Genomic DNA, 19,513 nt, shown 5'->3' on the forward strand with positions numbered 1-19,513 from the left:
ACTTACAGGATGTTTTTATAGTACAATGACCTGTTACATGTCAAAAGATCAAAGAAAATTTGATTTCCCAATTCATGATTCCTTTAACATCTTAACGGTTTCTCCTTGAAACGATTAAACATGTAGGATTAAATGGAGAGCAAATGGATAGAGTGTTTTGGAGAAAGAACCCCAGTAATCTCACATGCATCTTAGTCTCATAATACTTCTTAACAATGTTACAAACTGTACTCAGATTTGCAAAGATACCAGAGTCTGTAAACACACAGAAAAACATATTTCACAGGTTCACAGACAGCAGGGGAAAAAAACAATATGAAATGCAATAATAAAACGCAAATAACTACACCACCATTCAAAAGTTTGGGGCCAGTTTTTTCTTTTGAAAGAAAATCTTTCATTCAGCAGGGATGAAATTGATCAAAAATGACAGTAAAACATTTATAATGTTACAAAAAAAAAAAAAATTCCATCTCAAATAAATGCTTTTCTTTTGAACTTTCAATACAATAATAAAAGTCTTAAGAACCAAATCAGCATATTAGAAGGATTTCTGAAAGTTCATGTGACACTGAAGACTGGAAAATTCAGCTTTGTCCATCACAGGAATAAATTATATTTTAAAACAGAAGACAGGTTATTTGAAATTGTAATAATCTTTCACAATATTAATGTCTACTGTATTTTTGACCAAATAAATGCAGCCTTAGTGAGCATTAGAGACTTCTTTCAAAAACGAAACAAAATCTTACTGACCTTAAAGTTTTGAACGGTAGCGTAGATTTCAATGAACTCAAATATTTTTCAGTACGTTCTTAAAGGATCAAATTATCTTACGCTATCCACATTAATATTATAGCTCTATACTCTTAAAGGGGACCTATTATGCAAAATTCACTTTTTAAGTTGTTTAAACACAGATGTGTGTCCACAGTATGTGTAAACAACCAGCCTATAATGGTAAAAATCCACCCAATACTTTTTTTATAATCCCCATTTATCATTTTCAATCTCTCAGAACACGCTGTTTGATATTTCCCCCTACTCCTACGTAAGAGTAGAGAAACCCCCCTCATTACTGGTGACGATCTACCTCTGTTAGCATAGACACACCCCTGAGTGAGAAGCACAGAGTCCACCATTTCTGTGTACTCACTGTATCAGCTAGAGATATACAATGTCTGTGGCAAAAAACATTACAAATGTTCTGTTGTTGGATGTACCAAAGAACATACAAGGCTCCATAGACTCCTGCCACTGAGGACACCGAGGATGGATCAGTTCAAACTGCACGTGATCCTCTCCGGTGCGATACTGGTCACGGCAGAGAGAGAGAGCTCGCACTTTATTACAGTCCACCGGAGTTGTTTTACGGATATAAAGTTTACCAGTTTATTAAGCACCCTCGAAAAGGCATAAGGTAGGTCTGTATATTGGTTTACTGTTAGTTGTAACAAGTGTTTTTGTGTAATTTGCTGTGAATGTTAATGATAATGCAAGGGAGAGTTTATAGATAAAAGACTTCAATGCGCACTTCTTGTACTGCGTTTTATTCAGCTCTTATGGTGATTTTCTGGAGTGATAACGTACGCGTCATTTTTTGTGATGTACAATAAACTTCATAAACTCATTAGTAAAGATTTGGCCATCATTCAGACGGTTCGCTACAACAGGTAGTGGGTAAAAGCAAGATGACAACATAAGATATAAACGCAATTAAACTAAACTATACCTGTTCTGTCTCTATGCAGCATATATTCTCTGGCTCAGCTACGGAGAGTTTCTGACATTATTAGTGCGTGAGATTGTTCTGTCACCGGAGCCAAAGAGCTTAGAACCCAAGAGGCGACACTTTGATACTTTTTGGGTAACAGCCACTAGATGGCGCTCCGGGAGCTTGGTCGCCATTATGGGGTGAAAATACTAACTGGACCATAGAATCCTTAACATCTTACGCACCCAAAATCGGCGAATTTCACTGCCAAATCAGAAGCGCAATAGAACAGTTTGTAAATTAAGTCACCAGTAAATTGTATGGCTCCCACAGAAAATGTTGTATTGCCTTATATATGTTTTATTTTACCAGTTGTGGAATCCAACCATTCAACCATCTGAGGTAACGCAGTTAGCCTACTTTATTGAGTATTTCCATTTTATGCAACTTCACACATTTATTAATAGTAAATTAACAATTAATAAATTTAAGATAACCATGTTTGCAGCGAACAATATATTTTAGACCTAGTGGAGTAATAGTAATAATATCTAGGTCTGAATTGAAATAGGCTATATTGTACGTTTTAATGGATCACGCTATAACATAATGATCTTATAATACGTGAAGTGTCCGTTATCGCATAATTCACACTTTTGGACCCTTTTGCTTCAATGGACATTAGACAACACTGCAAAATCAAGCTGTTATATTCATATATTTATTGTCCAACATTCCCAATTTTTCTAATGCATATCCTTAATTTAATTTCATATGTTGGTAATAATTCATTGTTTATAAGCCTTTTAAAGAATTTTAACCCAAACTGACTGGGTTTCTAGAGAGCAAAGGTTTTGTGAAAAAAGTGGAAGACTTAAACACAAAGTGTGTAAAATAAACTGTTAAAAGGATTTGATGATCACTAGTGATAGTATTTTATTCTGTGTTGTCATCATTCAGGTTGGATTTCAGCTTTTTACGTTTTTTTTTTTTTTAACAAAGCAGCTGATATTGCCATAGAAACTAGTGGACTGCCGACTCGCTTTCACCCCAAAATGGCGGAAACGCAGGGCTGCTGCTGGGCGCCGGTGTTGCAATGGAACGTTCTATTAAGTGTCACTTCTTGTTAGTGTATATTCTTTTCCGGAGCTCGGAGCATCAGCTCTTGAAGCTCCGCCCTCTTAGACAATGAACAGCAGTTCATTTGCATTTAAAGGGACCCACACTAAAATGGCGTGTTTTTGTTCAACCCCAAAAAGTGTCAAGTTTAACATGTTATAAAACATTCTCTGTGGGGTATTTTGAGGTAAAACTTCACATACACACTCAGAGACATCAGTGACATCAGAGACTTATTTTACATCTCTTAAAAAGGGACATAATAGGTCTTCTTTAATGGTGGTACGTTTCTTTTTTTTTTTAGATTTCATGTGATACCAAGATGACATTTAAATTAATTAACTGCATTGTTTTCTAATCAAGAACCAGCAACTAGTTTATATTTTCACTTAGCACTGCCAACCCTATGTGTGAATACTCAATTTTTTTTTTTATCCAATTGCATTTAAACATAGGTAGGTATATGATTTTTAGAGCTTTCCAAGGATATTTTTGATAAAACCTTTTGTGTATTGTTTAGACCTTTATATTCTGAGTACAAAAGGCAGTGGATGAAAATTCTTCCTAAACGAGAATGTCTGCACTAGGTAATTTTGCAGTGTAGACTGTGCTGTTTGTAAAATGAAAAAGCAGACTTTGAGCAATTCAGGCTGCAATGCTTTTGACACCCAAAATACATGAGTAGGTAACTGGAGTTTTAAAGAAATAAATAAAAATATTTCTACTAATGCAAAATAGATCAGCTAAATAGATCTATGTTCTTTGACTTACCACAGAATGAGACAATATGGCTGCTGTCTTCATGAACAAACTTCCTTGTGACTGCTTCCTCCATGATCTGCTTGACCTGTGTTGGACATGGAGACACAGCAGAGGTTGATTGAATCGGCTGAATGGATACAGCATGATGAATTATAGCAAACATTGTACAGCTTGATTTACACATTGTGGATGTTCCCATGACTGGGGAATCAGTCGAACAATGCAGGTCTTAAGAACATATTTTCTCTCACAAGTATTCTCATTAGTGTCATCAAACACTCAAAGCTGAAAAAAAAAACCCCTCTGCAGTAAGTAACAGGAAGGAGAGAGTGTATACGTGGTGAGCAGGAAGAATGCAGACCATGACTCATCTCCCCTGACTATAAAGAGGAAAAGGAGAAATTGAGAGTTGGCATGCGTGATTTATGTATAAAGCACTTTCTCGTCGTGACTGTCGACGGTGGTTTTACAGTAGAAATCATTCAAATAAAAAAATGTCACTATTTTTATAATGTCCTGACCAGACTGCACACACACACACACACGTATATACAAAGAAATACACATTCAACAGATGACCACGTCACATTTTGTGGGTGTTTAAATAACTTTAAGTGAAGGTTCAAAATGCATTATTGGCTAGTTTCAATGAGAGTTAAAATTACACTAAAACACACACACACACACACACACACACACACACACACACACACACACACACACACACACACACACACACACACGTACATGTGCATGTGCATGTGCATAAAGGCTTTTCTGAACAGTCTCCAGTATGGAAGGGTCTGGCTGAAAGAAATTAGCAAGCTGATTGGCTGGAGGAAGTGGCTAATGGAAATTCCCTGTTGTGTTTTTCCTGTTTCAATACAATGGACATAGCATGAAAGTGTGAGCAGAAGATATGAAAGTAACCCTGGGTCAAGCAATGTTTTAACACTTGTAATTTTGAAAGGGGCTCAGTTCCCTCCCGTTTCACCTCAAGGCTTTCCTCATTAAATATTTGTGCTTCTCACTGTTGTAGAAAAGGTCATGCACTTTTCAGTTAACATCTGAAAGAAAGAGTCAAAAATACCAAACAGTAATGACAAATGCTCCTCTGCGTTTTCCTTGTTTGTTTTTTTTAACAACCAAGACGGCTTTTCGTGGTTACATTTCAAGCCCAAAGGAAAAATGTATTGGTCAAAGGATGCCCTTTCTTAGCTCAGGAGACTTCAGTTGATTTCTCAGTTACATTTCATTTAACTTTCAGCTTTTTCTCAGATGTTTCTTCTGAAATCCCATACACACACTAACATTCAAAGGTTTGGGGTCTGTTCAATTTTTTTTTTTAGAAGGAATTAATTATTTTATTCAACAAACACATTAAATAAAGAATACAATATATTTTTATTTTAAATGCGGTTCTTTTGAACTTTGTATTTATGAAAAACATGGTTACAAAAATATTAAGCAGCAAATCAATGAAGAAATTCAGCTTTTGCCATCACAGGAATAAATTACATTTTACAATATATTAAAATTGAACAGTTATTTTACAGTGTAATAATATTTCAGATTATTACTGTTTTTCCTGTATTTTTAATCAAATAAATGCAACTTTAGTGAGCTCAAGGCACTTTTAAAACATTTAAAGCAATAAAGCAAAAGTCTCCATTTGCACTGCGGTCTAATCTAGATGTAAAACCGATCCAATTTTTCCTTGGAACAGCTATTAAAATTGACAAAATTTTGTCTGTCACATGCTGCGCTTGTAAAATTAAAGTAATTCAGCTCGTAAGTATGCAAATTAGAACAATAACCCAAGGTTTACAAAAGTGCAATTTGAAATCTTAAAACCTGATCACCCAGAACAAATTACTATTGTAAGGTAAAGCATGACCAGCATTAAAATGAGCATGAAAAGCCCATCACTGTGCTAACTGTGCTTTAGCATTTAGTCTGTGGGTGTACTCAGATTCTGATATTTACTCCCTGACCTTCTCTTCCATTTCCCCATAACTAATGTAGCAGGACAACACAAGCTCTTCAGAGCAAAACCTGTTGATCTGGTGTGACCCCATTGCCCTGAGAAAGAGTCAAAGTCTTTCTGGCTTTTTATTTCCCAGAATTTGGCATTTAAAAATCCCAGACCAAACTTAAAAAAATATATATATATATATATATTATATTTTATTATATATATAATATATTATATATATATATATATATATATATATATATATATATATAACTACTACTTAAACTACTTAATCTCAAACCACCCATCAAACCAAGAGATTAATGTTGACTATTCTGATTAAGATTTTGCTTTACTTATTGAAAAAGACTTTCTAAATCCACTCTACTTGACACAGATGGTGAAATCTAATCCAGTGTATTGATTTTTTCCTCACATTCTTTTTCATATTCAAAACATAGCAGCTTAACTCAGTTCTCATCAACTTAACCTCAAGAGTTTAAACACCATGTATGACTCACCTGAGGCTATAAATAACACTGGAGGTAAACGTTTCTCCTCCTGCATACTATAGAATCACACCTATCCATACCTCCAGAGAGGGAGAGAGAAGGACGCAAAAGGAAACTCATTCGCTGAGAGACCAAATGACTTGCACTCATTGATTCACAAAGGTGAGGATCAGAAGTACAACCACAGAACAAAAACCTGTTATTTTTAGAAACAGGCATGAGTTTTGTGACACTAAGAAGATTATGATGCTGCCAAAGCACCAATTTTACTGAACAGTTTATAAAGGGTGGTTTGACATTTTAACATCTCTACAGTGTCCCGTGCACTATAGTTTTTTCTCTCCCTTGTAAGACATGAAATTACTGTAAAGTGACATCTGAAAGAGAATCTAAGAGAGAAATTTCAGTCATCATCATCATTAGTGGTGCTTGCTGCGTGCCACTGACTAACCAAAATGTGCAGCTTCAGTAGAGGTGGAAGAATGGTATAGAGTCATGTTTCATGCATTTTCAATCAATACATGCAATTGGAGTCTGCATACACTAGAATGAGAAGAGGAAAAAATATTTGCTGGACTGATGAGTTGAGCTGAAGGACAGCATACCAGGCAGCCTTGTTGATGAACTCTTCAGTGCATCTTTCGGGAGGTTATAAGTTCATGAAAGCTCTTACTTTGTGGCTGAGATGTTTAGATGCACTGATACTGACCTTTTTAAGTGGATCTGGTATCAGTCAAATGTAACCAATTCAAAATAGTGTGTGTTAGTCATAAAAACATCATTAAATTAGTAGATACAACTTACACACTATTCCAAGACTTCCAAGTTACAATTACACTACTATTCAAAAGTTTGGGGCCAGTAAGGGTTTTCATTAAGAAAATTAATGCTTTTATAAAGTAGGGTCATTCAGTGTCAACTCAACCAGAGGGCCCCGGCTCAATTTTTTTATTTTGTTAATATTTTTTCTGTAGAAAGACAAATAAAAATAGTGATGAAAGCTAAAGTATTAAATGCCACAAATGTATATTAATGGAGTAATCCACTATTTTGTAGAGGGGGGTCAAAATGACAATTTTCACCTGAGATTTGGAGCAAATTTACAGGGGTGTAAAAATGACTTTAGAAAGATGGCAGCATCATTATTTTATTTTTACACAAAGATTGGTAGGTCTATTAGTAATAGCTGTTGACTTGAGCAATCTTTGTTTCATTATATGCCAACGGTGATGGTTCAAAAATGGAAGCTTGTGTTTTTTGCCTCAAGCTTGCATGCCTGTTGATTGCATGCCTTGCATGCCTTTTGTGCCTTAAGAAGTATTAAAGATATCTTAATATCCTTTTAGATTCTCATTCTTAATAAACTTTACTTTTGAAATCTTCATTTTAAAGGCCCTCGAAGGTTCAACCCCAGAGATATGGAGATCTTTATGTGGCTATTATATAAATTGGTAAATTGCACACATTTTCAGTGGTCCAAAACCAAATGCGGGTCACTTTGCATACAGCTGATACTTTTTTTATTTAAAGAGGAATATCTGAAGAACAAATAATGTTGAAACTAGAAATCTATCTCGTGTTTTTCTATCAATCAATGTGGTTGCACATGTAAATATTCATGTAAATATTCTAAATTGATCAAGAAAAAAAAAAAAAAACTGTTCTGATATCAGATTGGTACTTGACTAGACTCACTTGGCTGATACTCTGACTTCTGCTACCACAATCAAGAAAAGAGATTATAGTTTGGAGCATCCCTACTGGAGCCTTTTGATAATTTCTTCAAGAGATAATATTTTAAAGGGGTGGTTCATTGCGATTTCACTTTTTTAAATTTAGTTTGTGTGTAATGTTGCTGTTAGAGCATAAACAATGTCTGCAAAGTTACGACGATCAAAAGTTCAATGGAAAGGGAGATATTTTCTTTTAAAGAATTCTCTGTTTAAGGACTACAACGAGCTTCTTCCTGGGTTGGTGACATCACTAACCTTAAAATTTACATAAACCCTGCCCCCAAGAACACGCAACAAAAGGGGGTGAGGCCATGTTATTGCAATACAGTACAAGTGCAATAGCATGTCATAAAAGCAAGATGACAACATGACAAATTATAACCGTAATTAAACTAAACTATGCAGCATATATTCTCTGGCTCTGTAGGCATCTTACAACAGTTCCCACACAAGCCATTTATAGATCATCATGACAGAATATGCAATCAATAACTTTAAGATAGTTAACTCCACATCAGCTACATAAATTAAGCAACTAACCATTCGGAAACGTCCTGTTGCATTCTACATGTTGTCACTTCTTGAGTCTCTCCATCATTGTCCAACTCTGGTTTGAACATAAAAGGCTGAACATTTTCTGACATTTTCACTGAGTCTGAGTTAATCGGCGCTGCTAACACGAGCTCTTGAAACTCCGCCCTCTTCGTAGGAGCAGCAGCTCATTTACATTTAAAGGGACACACACCCTCAAAAAGTGACAAATTTAACATGCTATAAAAAATGATCCGTGGGATATTTTGAGCTAAAACTTCACATACACACTCTGGGGACATCAAAGACTTATTTTAAATCTTGTAAAAGTGGCATTATATGACCCCTTTAAGTATATCAAGAAATGCCACATGAAAACAAACAAAAAGAAAACAACATTCATACATCAGTGAGGGCACTGCCATGGCGTAATTAAAGATCACTGATAAGAGCAAATAAATCCATCAATGCTAATCCATCAGTACTTTACTAATGGTGTCTAAACTCTTATTGATCAGCCTCATTTAGGCTGTAGTGTGCATTGTAGAGACATTGTAGTGCGTGCGTGTGTGTGAGAGAGCGAGGCTGTAGGGGTCTATTTGGAGCTCGGTAGTCCCTGATGTCTCGGCAGCATGACAAAGGTTTCCATGGAGATAGCATGGAAAGTCTCACAGCTTGGGTTGCCAAGTTACTTCCCAAATGTGTTGGCACCACATTGAACTGTTGCTTAAACTCTGAGCAGACCCCAATAAACAATTCAGACTTTGAACAGAAATGGCATTTACCACTAGTTATGCCACCAGCACAAAAATGATTTGGCACATATTACCACACTTCACCGCGCCGAGAGAGCGAACGTGTGAATTGAAAGGCTAAGAGGTTGAGTTGATTATTACACTACTCAGTAAGAACAGGCACATTCACACAATGAAAGTAATTACAGTCCCAATCATACTTCAATGCTGTCAATGGAAAACAAATCCACAGGACTCTCATTTGGTGTTATTTAATATTAGCATTATCTGACATTTACTGCTGCCAGAGTTTCTAAAACACAAAAATGTAATACTTTAGAACCCGGGGCCATAAGGCCCGTTCACACCAAGAATGAACTACAAAGATAACTATATTAGCATCCAGACCAGTGGATAATATCATTCTGTTTATTCCAGTGACGTGCAGTGGTGTTCTGAAATGAGGCACATTTTTTATTTATGAATCAAATGTAAATTCATTCCATTCATTCATTTCTACATTCATTCCAAAATAATAACTAAAGGCTGTAACAATTTAAACAATATATTTTATTTGTGTATTGATGTTTTTCTTTTTAATAGTCAACTTAGGCTATTTTGGATCATCAGTCATGCTCCATAAACACCGTCTGTCACAGACACGAAGATGTCACCAAGCTGATTGCACTAAAAACCCCCGGAGTCATCATGTTTTCAGTCCATTTTAAGTTTGACTTTGACGTGACAAAGCAGTGATATCTAACTGGGTGATTTGTTTACTTACTTTTTTAATTAGTCTTCCCATTGACGCCATCATTTATTCATTCAAACTGACGCGTGGAACGTGCACGTAAACAAGAGGCGGGATTTATCGCACAAACCAATCATAACCAATTACATCCAATCATAGCGCGATGGAGGCATTGCCTCCTCTCACGTGACTTTCCCCCGTTCATTCTCAATTACCCCCCACAAAACCCACCGCACGCTATAGGGGGTCTAATGGTTTTCTATGAGTGGAAAAGGAGGCATGACTGCTGCTGTAATGTTACCTGCGGGTGTCGCTGTTGGGCAGTGTTCCTTTAGAAATACGAGTGACTTGCGCTCTTTTTAATGTCATAATTTGTAATATTTGTGTTGTTTTATATGTAATATGGATTATTTTCTCATCCTATTTTTTTTTTTTTTTTTTGAGGAGGCACTGCCTCCCTTGCCTCCTCAGAGGAAACGCCCCTGGTTTATTCTAAGCGTGAGCTGCAGTTCTGTTGACTGCTGCTTTAAATGCTTGAGCTCTTTAAAGCAGGATGTATTCTGAGTGGCTGTCAATGTTTGTATCATTCATCTGGAAAAATCCCAAAAGTGATTCAAATGATATCATTTCTCTGTGCCGTTATTGTTATAGTTGTGGTGTGGACTCAATTTTTCAAACTATATATTTTTTGTTATAGTTATCGTCCTCGGAGCAAATGGGCCTTTAGAGTTATAACATGCCAATGTGCTTAATGCTACAAACTGCTACTTCAACCTCAGCCTGACCTAGAAAGAGTCCCAGCGCCCTGGAAAGCATCCTGCCCGGTGCCAGGACCCAAACCTCCTTTATTATTCATATGATATTCATTATCATGTGCCATCTAGGTCTGTAATCTAGATGCTGTAACACCACAACCTTCTGGGAGCAATAAAATATATATATATATATATATATATTACATATACATATACACACACACACACACATATATATATATATATATATATATATATATACTGCCACATGGTGCGTTAATAAATCATATTAAGCATGTAAATCTTTTGTATAGCAAAATGCATTATACTGTATGACATAGCTGCTAATTAATTAATTAGTTAGTTATGCTGATAGTACACAAAGGAGAGACCAAAACATTGAAATGATGCCAAAGTGAGCTTTTGAAAAAAGAAATGCATTTGCCTGGTATATATATAAAATATATAGTTAATGTTTCACACCATCAGAGATGCTCTGTGGGTGGTGTTGATCTAAATCAGTCCACAGTCCATATGGCTCTACAGGAATAGGTTTCATGTTTCTTGGGGCAACACATTTCCCATGATGCATACATGCATGTGTTAATGCACAGCAGGACTATCACATATATCCTGAAGCGACTGTCTAAAATTTGACTACTTTACTACTAAAAGGAGATCCATGTACATCTTTTAGATGCTAATGTGATTATTGATGGAACAGTTCCATCACTACACATTAAATGATGTTCACTACTGATCTATTCTTTTATCTGCTTCACTAAAAACAGCTAGGCCCTTGCAATGCCTTTTTATGGTAATTTGAGACATTCTGCAGCCAAATATATATTTGCATAATGACCACAAAACTGTATAATTGACTGTTGTCCAAGGCAACCCGATTTCCTATGCAGCTGTGCTAGTATCATTTCTCTTGTTGCACTCTGCGGTTCCTTTCTTCTTACAAATAAATTCAACTCAGACAGTCATTATCTTTGTGGGTTTACTTAGCAAAAAAGCTGTTAGTCAGTTATTACACCTTACCAAAATTCCCTCTTTTTCTTCCTTCATACACGAAAAAAAAAAAATGTTTTCGATCCTGGTCCTGAATGGGCTTCGCAGTCAGCACTGAACATCTTGTATGTCTTTCTTATCTGACACACTGAGCTCAGTTGATAGACCTATCTCCTAATGAGCCGATGATCAGGTGCAGACCTTTACTCCGAATCTTCCTTTATTGCCCCCCTGTGTTTTAAAGAAAAAAGCATTTCAATTGCTACATCCAAATATGCCCACTTCCATACTATATAGTAGGCGAAAAACAGTATGTGAGTCGAGTAGTATGTCCGAATTCACAGTACTCATAAAACAGTGGGCGAAAAGTACCCTGATGACCTACTACTTCTGGCGAAATTCTGAAGTGTGTATACAATGGACACTTTACTATCACATGAGGCCACGGGAGAGAATCTGTGAACGGAAGTGAAGCAACGCAACTGAGGCCGTAGGTCACATGACGATGACAACATGGCGGATGTAGTACGTCCGAATTTCATTCATATTACACACATTCATTCTATAACATACTTTTTTTTCCAGGCACAAAGTAAGTAGTGCCTACTATATAGTACGTGATTTCGGACACAGCAAATATTTCATGTGGGGATAAAATTGGGCTTTGCTGTTAGTGCCATTCTTAAGTTATGACAAACCCAAAAAGAAAAGCAAAAGATAATCTTTTCTACATTATGGCTTTAATGTTTGTCTGATAAAATAAAATACTATAATAATAATAATAATAATAAAAAATACTATAAAAATTAATATAATAATGCTAAAATAATATAACAATGGTAACACTTTACAGCAAGGTTTCATTATTTAACTACTTTAGTTAACACAAACTAAAAATAAACAATACATCGACAGCATTTACTAATCTTAGTCAATGTTAATTTCAACATTTACTAATACATTATTAAAATCAAAAGTTACGTTTGTTAACATTAGTTATTTTTGTTAACTAACATTAAGTACTGTAACAAATGTTTTGTTCATTGTTAGTCCATGCTAGTTACTAATAAATTAACTAATGAAACCTTATTGTAAAAAGAGAGAGAGAGAGAGAGAGAGAGAGAGAGAGAGAGAGAGAGAGAGAGAGAGAGAGAGAGAGAGAGAGAGAGAGAGAGAGAGAGAGAGAGAGAGAGAGAGAGAGAGAGAGAGAGAGAGAGAGAGAGAGAGAGAGAGAGAGAGAGACCACATGGAAGAGAAATGTCACAAGATCTGAGAAAGAAAATAATTTCTTTACACCAGAAAGGTGAAGGCTACAAAGAAGATCAGCAAAGCTTTACTTATCAGTCAGAATACTGTAGCAAAAATGGTACAAAAATGTAAAAAAAAAAAAAAAAAAGGAGAACTGCAACCATCTCACATCCAGGTCCAGGTCGTCCACGGAAGTTAACACCTCGACAGGAGCGTCTTCTGATGTGAAGGGTTGAAGAAAATCCGCATGCAAGTTCACTGCAGTTAAAGAAGTAGAAAGCCAAACTGGGGTGACTATTTCCCATGACACAATACGGCGTACACTGCAGAGGAATGGCATACATGGGTGCCGTCCACGAAAGAAGCCTCTCCTAAAGCCCACAAAAAAGCCCGCCTAGAGTTTGCCAGGGCCGATGCTGACAAAGATGAAGACTACTGGGACTCTATACTCTGGAGTGATGAGACCAAGATAAATGTTTTTGGAACTGATGGCTTCAAAACTGTATGGCGTCGCAAAGGTGAGGAAAACAAAGAAAAATGCATAGTGCCTACAGTGAAACATGGTGGTGGCAGTGTCCTTATGTGGGGCTGCATGAGTGCTGCTGGTGTCGGGGAGCTGCATTTCATTGATGGCATCATGAATTCACAGATGTACTGCTCTATACTGAAAGAGAAGATGCTACCATCACTCTGTGCCCTTGGTCGTTGTGCACTTTTCCAACATGACAATGATCCTAAACACATTTCTGAAGAAGAACAGGGTGAAAGCGATTCATTGGCTCCTGATCTGAACCCAATTGAACACCTATGGGGAATTCTGAAGAGACAAGTTGATCACTCTCCATCCAGCATCCAGTCTATAAAAGAAGAGATTCTTGAAGAATGGAAAAAGATAGATGTTGCCAAATGTCGCCAACTTGTTCATTCCATGCCTAGAAGACTTGGTGCTGTCATTAAAAATCATGGAGGCCATACAAAGTACTAGATGTAGTAGTTTTTGTTGTGGGGTGTACTCATTTTTGCATCATCCTAATTTAAGTAAAACTGAAAAATGTGTAATCTAAGTTATATTATTAACCTTACTTTCATTTTATAAGTTAAACAGATGTTATATAAAACTTAGTCTTGTCAACATTTTAGAAATTGTTTTTGTGTTCATTGAGATATTGTTTAAAATGTTAGGGGGTGTACTCATTTATACGGAGCACTATATTATATATATATATATATATATATTATATATATATATATATATATATATATATATAAAACCACTCTAATTTAATTACTTTGGAATTAATTTTAGTTAAAAAAAAAAAAAAAAACACACACATGATAATGGCACTGAGCATTGCTAAATGACATTTTATAATATATTATCCTGAAATGATCTCAAAAGCAATGAATGTACAGTGGACCTGGTACCATTGCAGACATATGACTCATCAGTGATGATCTGGAAGAAACATTTCATCTCCTTAAGTTCATGTTTTACTACCAGGTGACCTGAATTCTATGCCATTTCACCTGTGCATGATCCACCATTAAAAAGCATTTATATCCTTTTCAACTGTACATTATTATAAACTATAACAAATAAGGGAGTCTAAAGAAAGGGTAAAATCTTATAAAAACTAATTTATAAAATAAATAAAAGTAAAACATGATATAAATGAATAGAATCTATACATTTGAAACAAAAAATTGTATACGGCTATATGTAAAATAATGTTTGATTCAACTGGAGTTGGTATTCAGAGATGGTAGACCTGGAAGATTTAATACAAACAGTCTAAATACAGCACATTTGTGAAGAGTTCTTCTCAACAACATCAGCATAATATGTTTTCTGTTTAATCACTTACAAATTCATTAGGAATAAATGACTCTCAGTGGCTCGACACTTTAACAAGCTTTTTTGGTATGCTGATATTTGGCATGAGGTTTAAGTGTTTTTTGCACACACTGAAATAACATCTTGCAGAGTTGTTTTGTAACAACACATTCACAGACTGGTCTCTGCTCCCAGAACATGGTGATTAATTGGCTGATGGACTCTAACAGATGGTTTTTTTCCATAAAAATATATAACCGGGGGGAAAAAAAAACAGGATGATTTGATCTCCTTTACTATGTTGTAATTGAGATAATGTCTGTTTTGGTTCCTGAAAACAATGAGGCATGTTACATGATCTCTTGTGACCCCCTCAAAGGGATAGTTCACCCAAAAATGAAAATTAGCCCATAATTTACTCACCCTCAAACCATCCTAGGTGTATATAACTTTCTTCTTTTCAGTCAAACACAATCGGAGTTATATTAAAAAAAAAAAAAATTCTGGCTGTTCCCAGCTTTATAATGGGAGTAAATGGTACCATTTTTTGAAGCCCAAAAAAAAAACACATCCATCCATCATAAAAGCAATTCGGCTCCAGGGGGTTAATAAAGGCCTTCTGAAGCTAAGGGATGCATTTTTGTAAGAAAAATATTCTGATTTATAACATTATAGACTATAATCACTAGCTTCCGGTAACGTCTGTCCGCACGTTCACGAGAGAGTCAGGATCCAGCATATGACGTAGGACGTAGGCGTAGCGTAACCTTAGGTGCGAGTAGACGCCTCTCGTGGTTCAAACAAATAGAGATGGGCAACAAACTCAAGCTCCTCTGACATTTCTCTTTAAACATTCTAGTTATAGACTTCTAATTTGTGACCGGTGTTTTGTTTTGCTCTATCCTTTGTGCTTCCGCATTCGTCAATACGATCATGGGTCAGGTTAGAGGTCACTCTTTGACTGGAACTAGACTCGTGTAAGCCAGTTATTGCAGTTTATACAGTTATAAACATGGATATTTTTCTTACAAAAACGCATCGCTTCGCTTCAGAAGGCCTTTTTTTAACCCCCTGGAGCTGAATGGATTACTTTTATGATGGATGGATGTGCTTTTTTGGGCTACTATTCACTCCCATTATAAAGCTTGGAAGAGCCAGAATATTTTTTTAATATTGTGTTTGACTAAAAGAAGAAAGTCATATACACCTAGGATGGCTTGAGGGTGAGTAAATTATGGGATAATTTTTGGGTCAACTAACCCTTTAAAAACGACACTATCTGTTCAATCTTGGAAATGGTTAAAATCTCTTGAATCCCTTATGAAATATTACTAGACTCTGGGGCTATTCAATCTATTGTTTAATAAATGCTAATTAAGCACAAAAACAATATTGACTCTGTGTAGGATTTCAGTGCTGCCATGAACAATGAGAAAGCCTTATAATGCTGATCACACATACAAAATCCTTACTTTACTGTAGAACCAGTAGTTTTCAGCAACACATTTACCATCTATACAGTACATACATCCCTAAGAATTCTCCAAATCGGTGCATAAAATGCAAAAATAAAAAATAGATGCAGATACCATGTAGGCCTAGACATGGTCCTTACATCTGCAAGGAAAAGAACAAAGCGATAATTCAAAACTTCTTATGATTTGCCACAACATGTAGTCTTCACTACTGTATAGCTTAAGTCTAATTTAAAAAAAAAATAATGTTTCTATTAAAAACACTTTTTCAAAACCAGCTTTCATATCAATTAAATAACTTTGCATAAAACACAAAAATTAGAAACACAAAAACATCCATATTTCAGTTTAAGATGGATAAAGAGGTTCTTTAAGGATACCGATAAGCAATGGATTAAACTAGCTGCGTTAAAGGAAGCTGAGCAAGAAAGGTAAACAAATGGTGGGCTGCTGGGTAGAGTGTGGAAAGGCTTTCTGCGCATGACCCTTTCCTTGTGTCAACACAGGTGTGAGAGAGAGAGAGAGAGAGAGAGAGAGAGAGAGAGAGAGAGAGAGAGAGAGAGAGAGAGAGAGAGAGAGAGAGAGAGAGAGAGAGAGAGAGAGAGAGAGAGAGAGAGAGAGAGAGAGATCACAGACAGATAGTGACAAGACACAGAATGAGCCTTTTTGTTATGCTCATCATATCAGCAATGTAATATCTGTAATAATGATCTGCCATAATTTTAGTTAACAGCTGCAAAAGGGTAAACGTGCACTGTAAATGCCAAATGACTCTAGACGTGGCAGGTTCCAGGCAGCCATGCTGTAAACACTGCGTGGATGAAGAATACTTTGTCATTATGAGCAGCACCATACAGCGCAGGGTGAGAGTTCACCTCCCTCCACTCTTCTTGATTAGCTGTTCCAGTCATCATAATAATGTGTTTCAAGTGCCAAAATGTCATCTACTGGTATACACTGAGACACAATACAATGACAGATTATGGACAAAGCTCTGACTGCCAAGAACCTCAAGTTGAGATGCCCAACCTCCGCAAAAAATAAATAAATAAAATAAAATCACCACAGATGTAAAATTCATCCAACAAGGCTGGTGCATGGACTATACTCTGTCATTTGGCACAAAGCTGTGAGTTTTGCATTTAAAAATATTAATAAACCACAGTACCAGTGAATCATTGCCACACAGGACTGATAAGTACATCAGTGACTGCAATCGCAACTCATAATAGTGAACCAATCAAATTAGAATCAGTACAGGACACATTCGAATACTAGGAAATCATCTACAAATTCACACTCAAATTCATACAAAAACTCATCCATTGAGCAAATGCTTAAACATACACTTACATACACGCAAATACATAGAGAGAGCACTGCTTGCTTAAACCAAAAGGATTATTGAAACCTATTAATCAAATGAAAGGACTGAAAGGCAAAAAAAAAAAAAAAATACAATGCAATTTGTGGTGCCAAAGGAGATAGGACTGGCCTCAAATCAATAGCACAAATCAATCAAAAGATGCCGTGAGCCTTAAGCTGTATTTTACATTTCCAAAAGAAGATCATCTACGAACAAACACAGGTATTTTAAAGACTAGCAGTCAGTCTGAGGAGTGAGATTGGCTTTAACATGTAGAAAGTGCTTATTATTGAAAGCTTCTGGTTTGTTAAATGGGGATGTGGAATAAATAGTAACCTACATTTGAACACAATGTATGTCTGTATATTTAATGCACATGAATCCAATGTGTTATTTTAAAATAAGTGTATTAAATATAATAATATAACAGAAACCTGCAAATCTACTCATACTCACTATTTTATTAAAACAGACACACACGAATATGCTTTGCAAAGAAATAAATAGTGTGATAAAAGCTGGTGTTAAGTTTGACAGGTGCTTGATTGGGAAAAAGACAAACAGCTGTAGCATATCCATGAAAAAATAGACGTAAAAACTAATAAATAATTCATTATATAGGCTACATAGAACGGGAACGCCAATTTTGCACAATACAACAACTATACAAACAATTAAATCGAATAAAGATATGCTTATCTTGCTTTGGCAGGTTTCTTTCAGATATAAGGTTAGCTCCAGTGTTTGGTTAACTTACACACACATTTTGTAGACATGTTTGAAACATGAGTCACGTTTTAAAGGGCGTTTCAGCCGTATGTTCACTTGGCTTTATTTGTTTTTACTATCACTTACCTCTTTCTTCACGTTTCGCAGCAATCTCTGACGGGTTTCGGCTTCTAGGAAATAAAGAACGGTTGAAATTAATTATCAAATGTAAATAAGTGAAGTAAAACGTGTGATATTGTGGTTTAGAAGTGTTTGGAAAAAAGAAAGCAGAATATTCTCACCTGCTGTTGTGGTTGCCATGATTCTGGTGTTGAGCTCTCACGCGCTTCACTCCCCTGACGCTCAGCACTCGACTGGATGAAGCCAAAGCGGTTCGATCTTTCACTGACTGGCAGCAGGCTCTACTGCGAGATCACGTGACCTGCCAGAGAGTTTCCTATAGAGGTGGAGATGACAAACTCTTTGTATCAAGGATTTATAATAAACCTAGAGTGAGCTATCCGTTCGAATTCATATTCGTCTGCTCAGATAAAGCGGTGTTTCGTTTGTAAACGAATGGGTGTTTTAAACAAAAAGTGGAGGAATTATTCTCATTTTTGTTTACTGAAGACTGAAGTCTCGGCTGTTTCGATTTCAGACTACGACCAAATAGGATGAGTACCTGTTTTAAAAGAGCAATTCATTGGTTGGGGCTGCCGAAAGAATACACACTTCACTGAATGAGTCACTGTTCTGTGTCTAGAAAAACGAGATTCAGCGGCACTGCGAACAAACTTCTTCATCGCACGAGCTCCAATTAAGCTCTACTGATACATCTTTGTCTGACGAGTGAGATCACCGTATACCGACTTGAGAAACATTTTCCTGATAATGTTTCAGCTATTAAGCCTATTAAGGGCTGTTTTTGTCTGTTATTTAAAACTATCGATGTCGTAAATGATCACCCTTATCTTGTGAATCGGTTCTTTTTACTGTACCCTTTTAAAAAGCTGTCTGAATCAGTTTTCGATTCAGTCTGAAAGATTCGAACAACTCACTCAAGCACTGAATCGTTTGGAGCAGTTTCTCACTCGTGCTACTTATTCAGATCAAGAAGAGCGCTGGATTAAGTGAATATTTCTTTACGATAAATTTAAACAAAACCTGCAAATACATCCTATAGTTTGAGAATGACTCAATAAAGGGTATCAAAACACTAACAGCACACGAAAGCACGCAGATACTAAAAAACAATGACATTACTTTAGCCTGATGATTTTTT

General features: G+C 36.1%; 1 protein-coding gene across 4 annotated transcripts in view; it reads right to left on the reverse strand.

Moving 5' to 3' along the window:
• sgsm1a (small G protein signaling modulator 1a) overlaps positions 1 to 18,690 on the reverse strand; it is a 48,194-nt gene extending 29,504 nt beyond the window's left edge. The window contains exons 1-3 of one of the 4 annotated variants that reach the window (XM_051894902.1): positions 18,534 to 18,690; positions 18,379 to 18,422; positions 3,605 to 3,680 (exon numbers count right to left, since the gene is read on the reverse strand). In XM_051894902.1, coding sequence (XP_051750862.1) covers positions 3,605 to 3,680; positions 18,379 to 18,422; positions 18,534 to 18,552 — 139 coding nt within the window. In that variant the 5' untranslated portion in view covers positions 18,553 to 18,690. The remainder of the gene's footprint in view (positions 1 to 3,604; positions 3,681 to 18,378; positions 18,423 to 18,533) is intronic. The other 3 variants (XM_051894900.1, XM_051894904.1, XM_051894903.1) reach the window with 3 other exon arrangements.
• Positions 18,691 to 19,513: the final 823 nt, after the last annotated feature.

This window comes from Ctenopharyngodon idella, chromosome 5 (genome assembly GCF_019924925.1).
Source record: "Ctenopharyngodon idella isolate HZGC_01 chromosome 5, HZGC01, whole genome shotgun sequence".
In the NCBI taxonomy this organism is placed as follows: domain Eukaryota; kingdom Metazoa; phylum Chordata; class Actinopteri; order Cypriniformes; family Xenocyprididae; genus Ctenopharyngodon; species Ctenopharyngodon idella.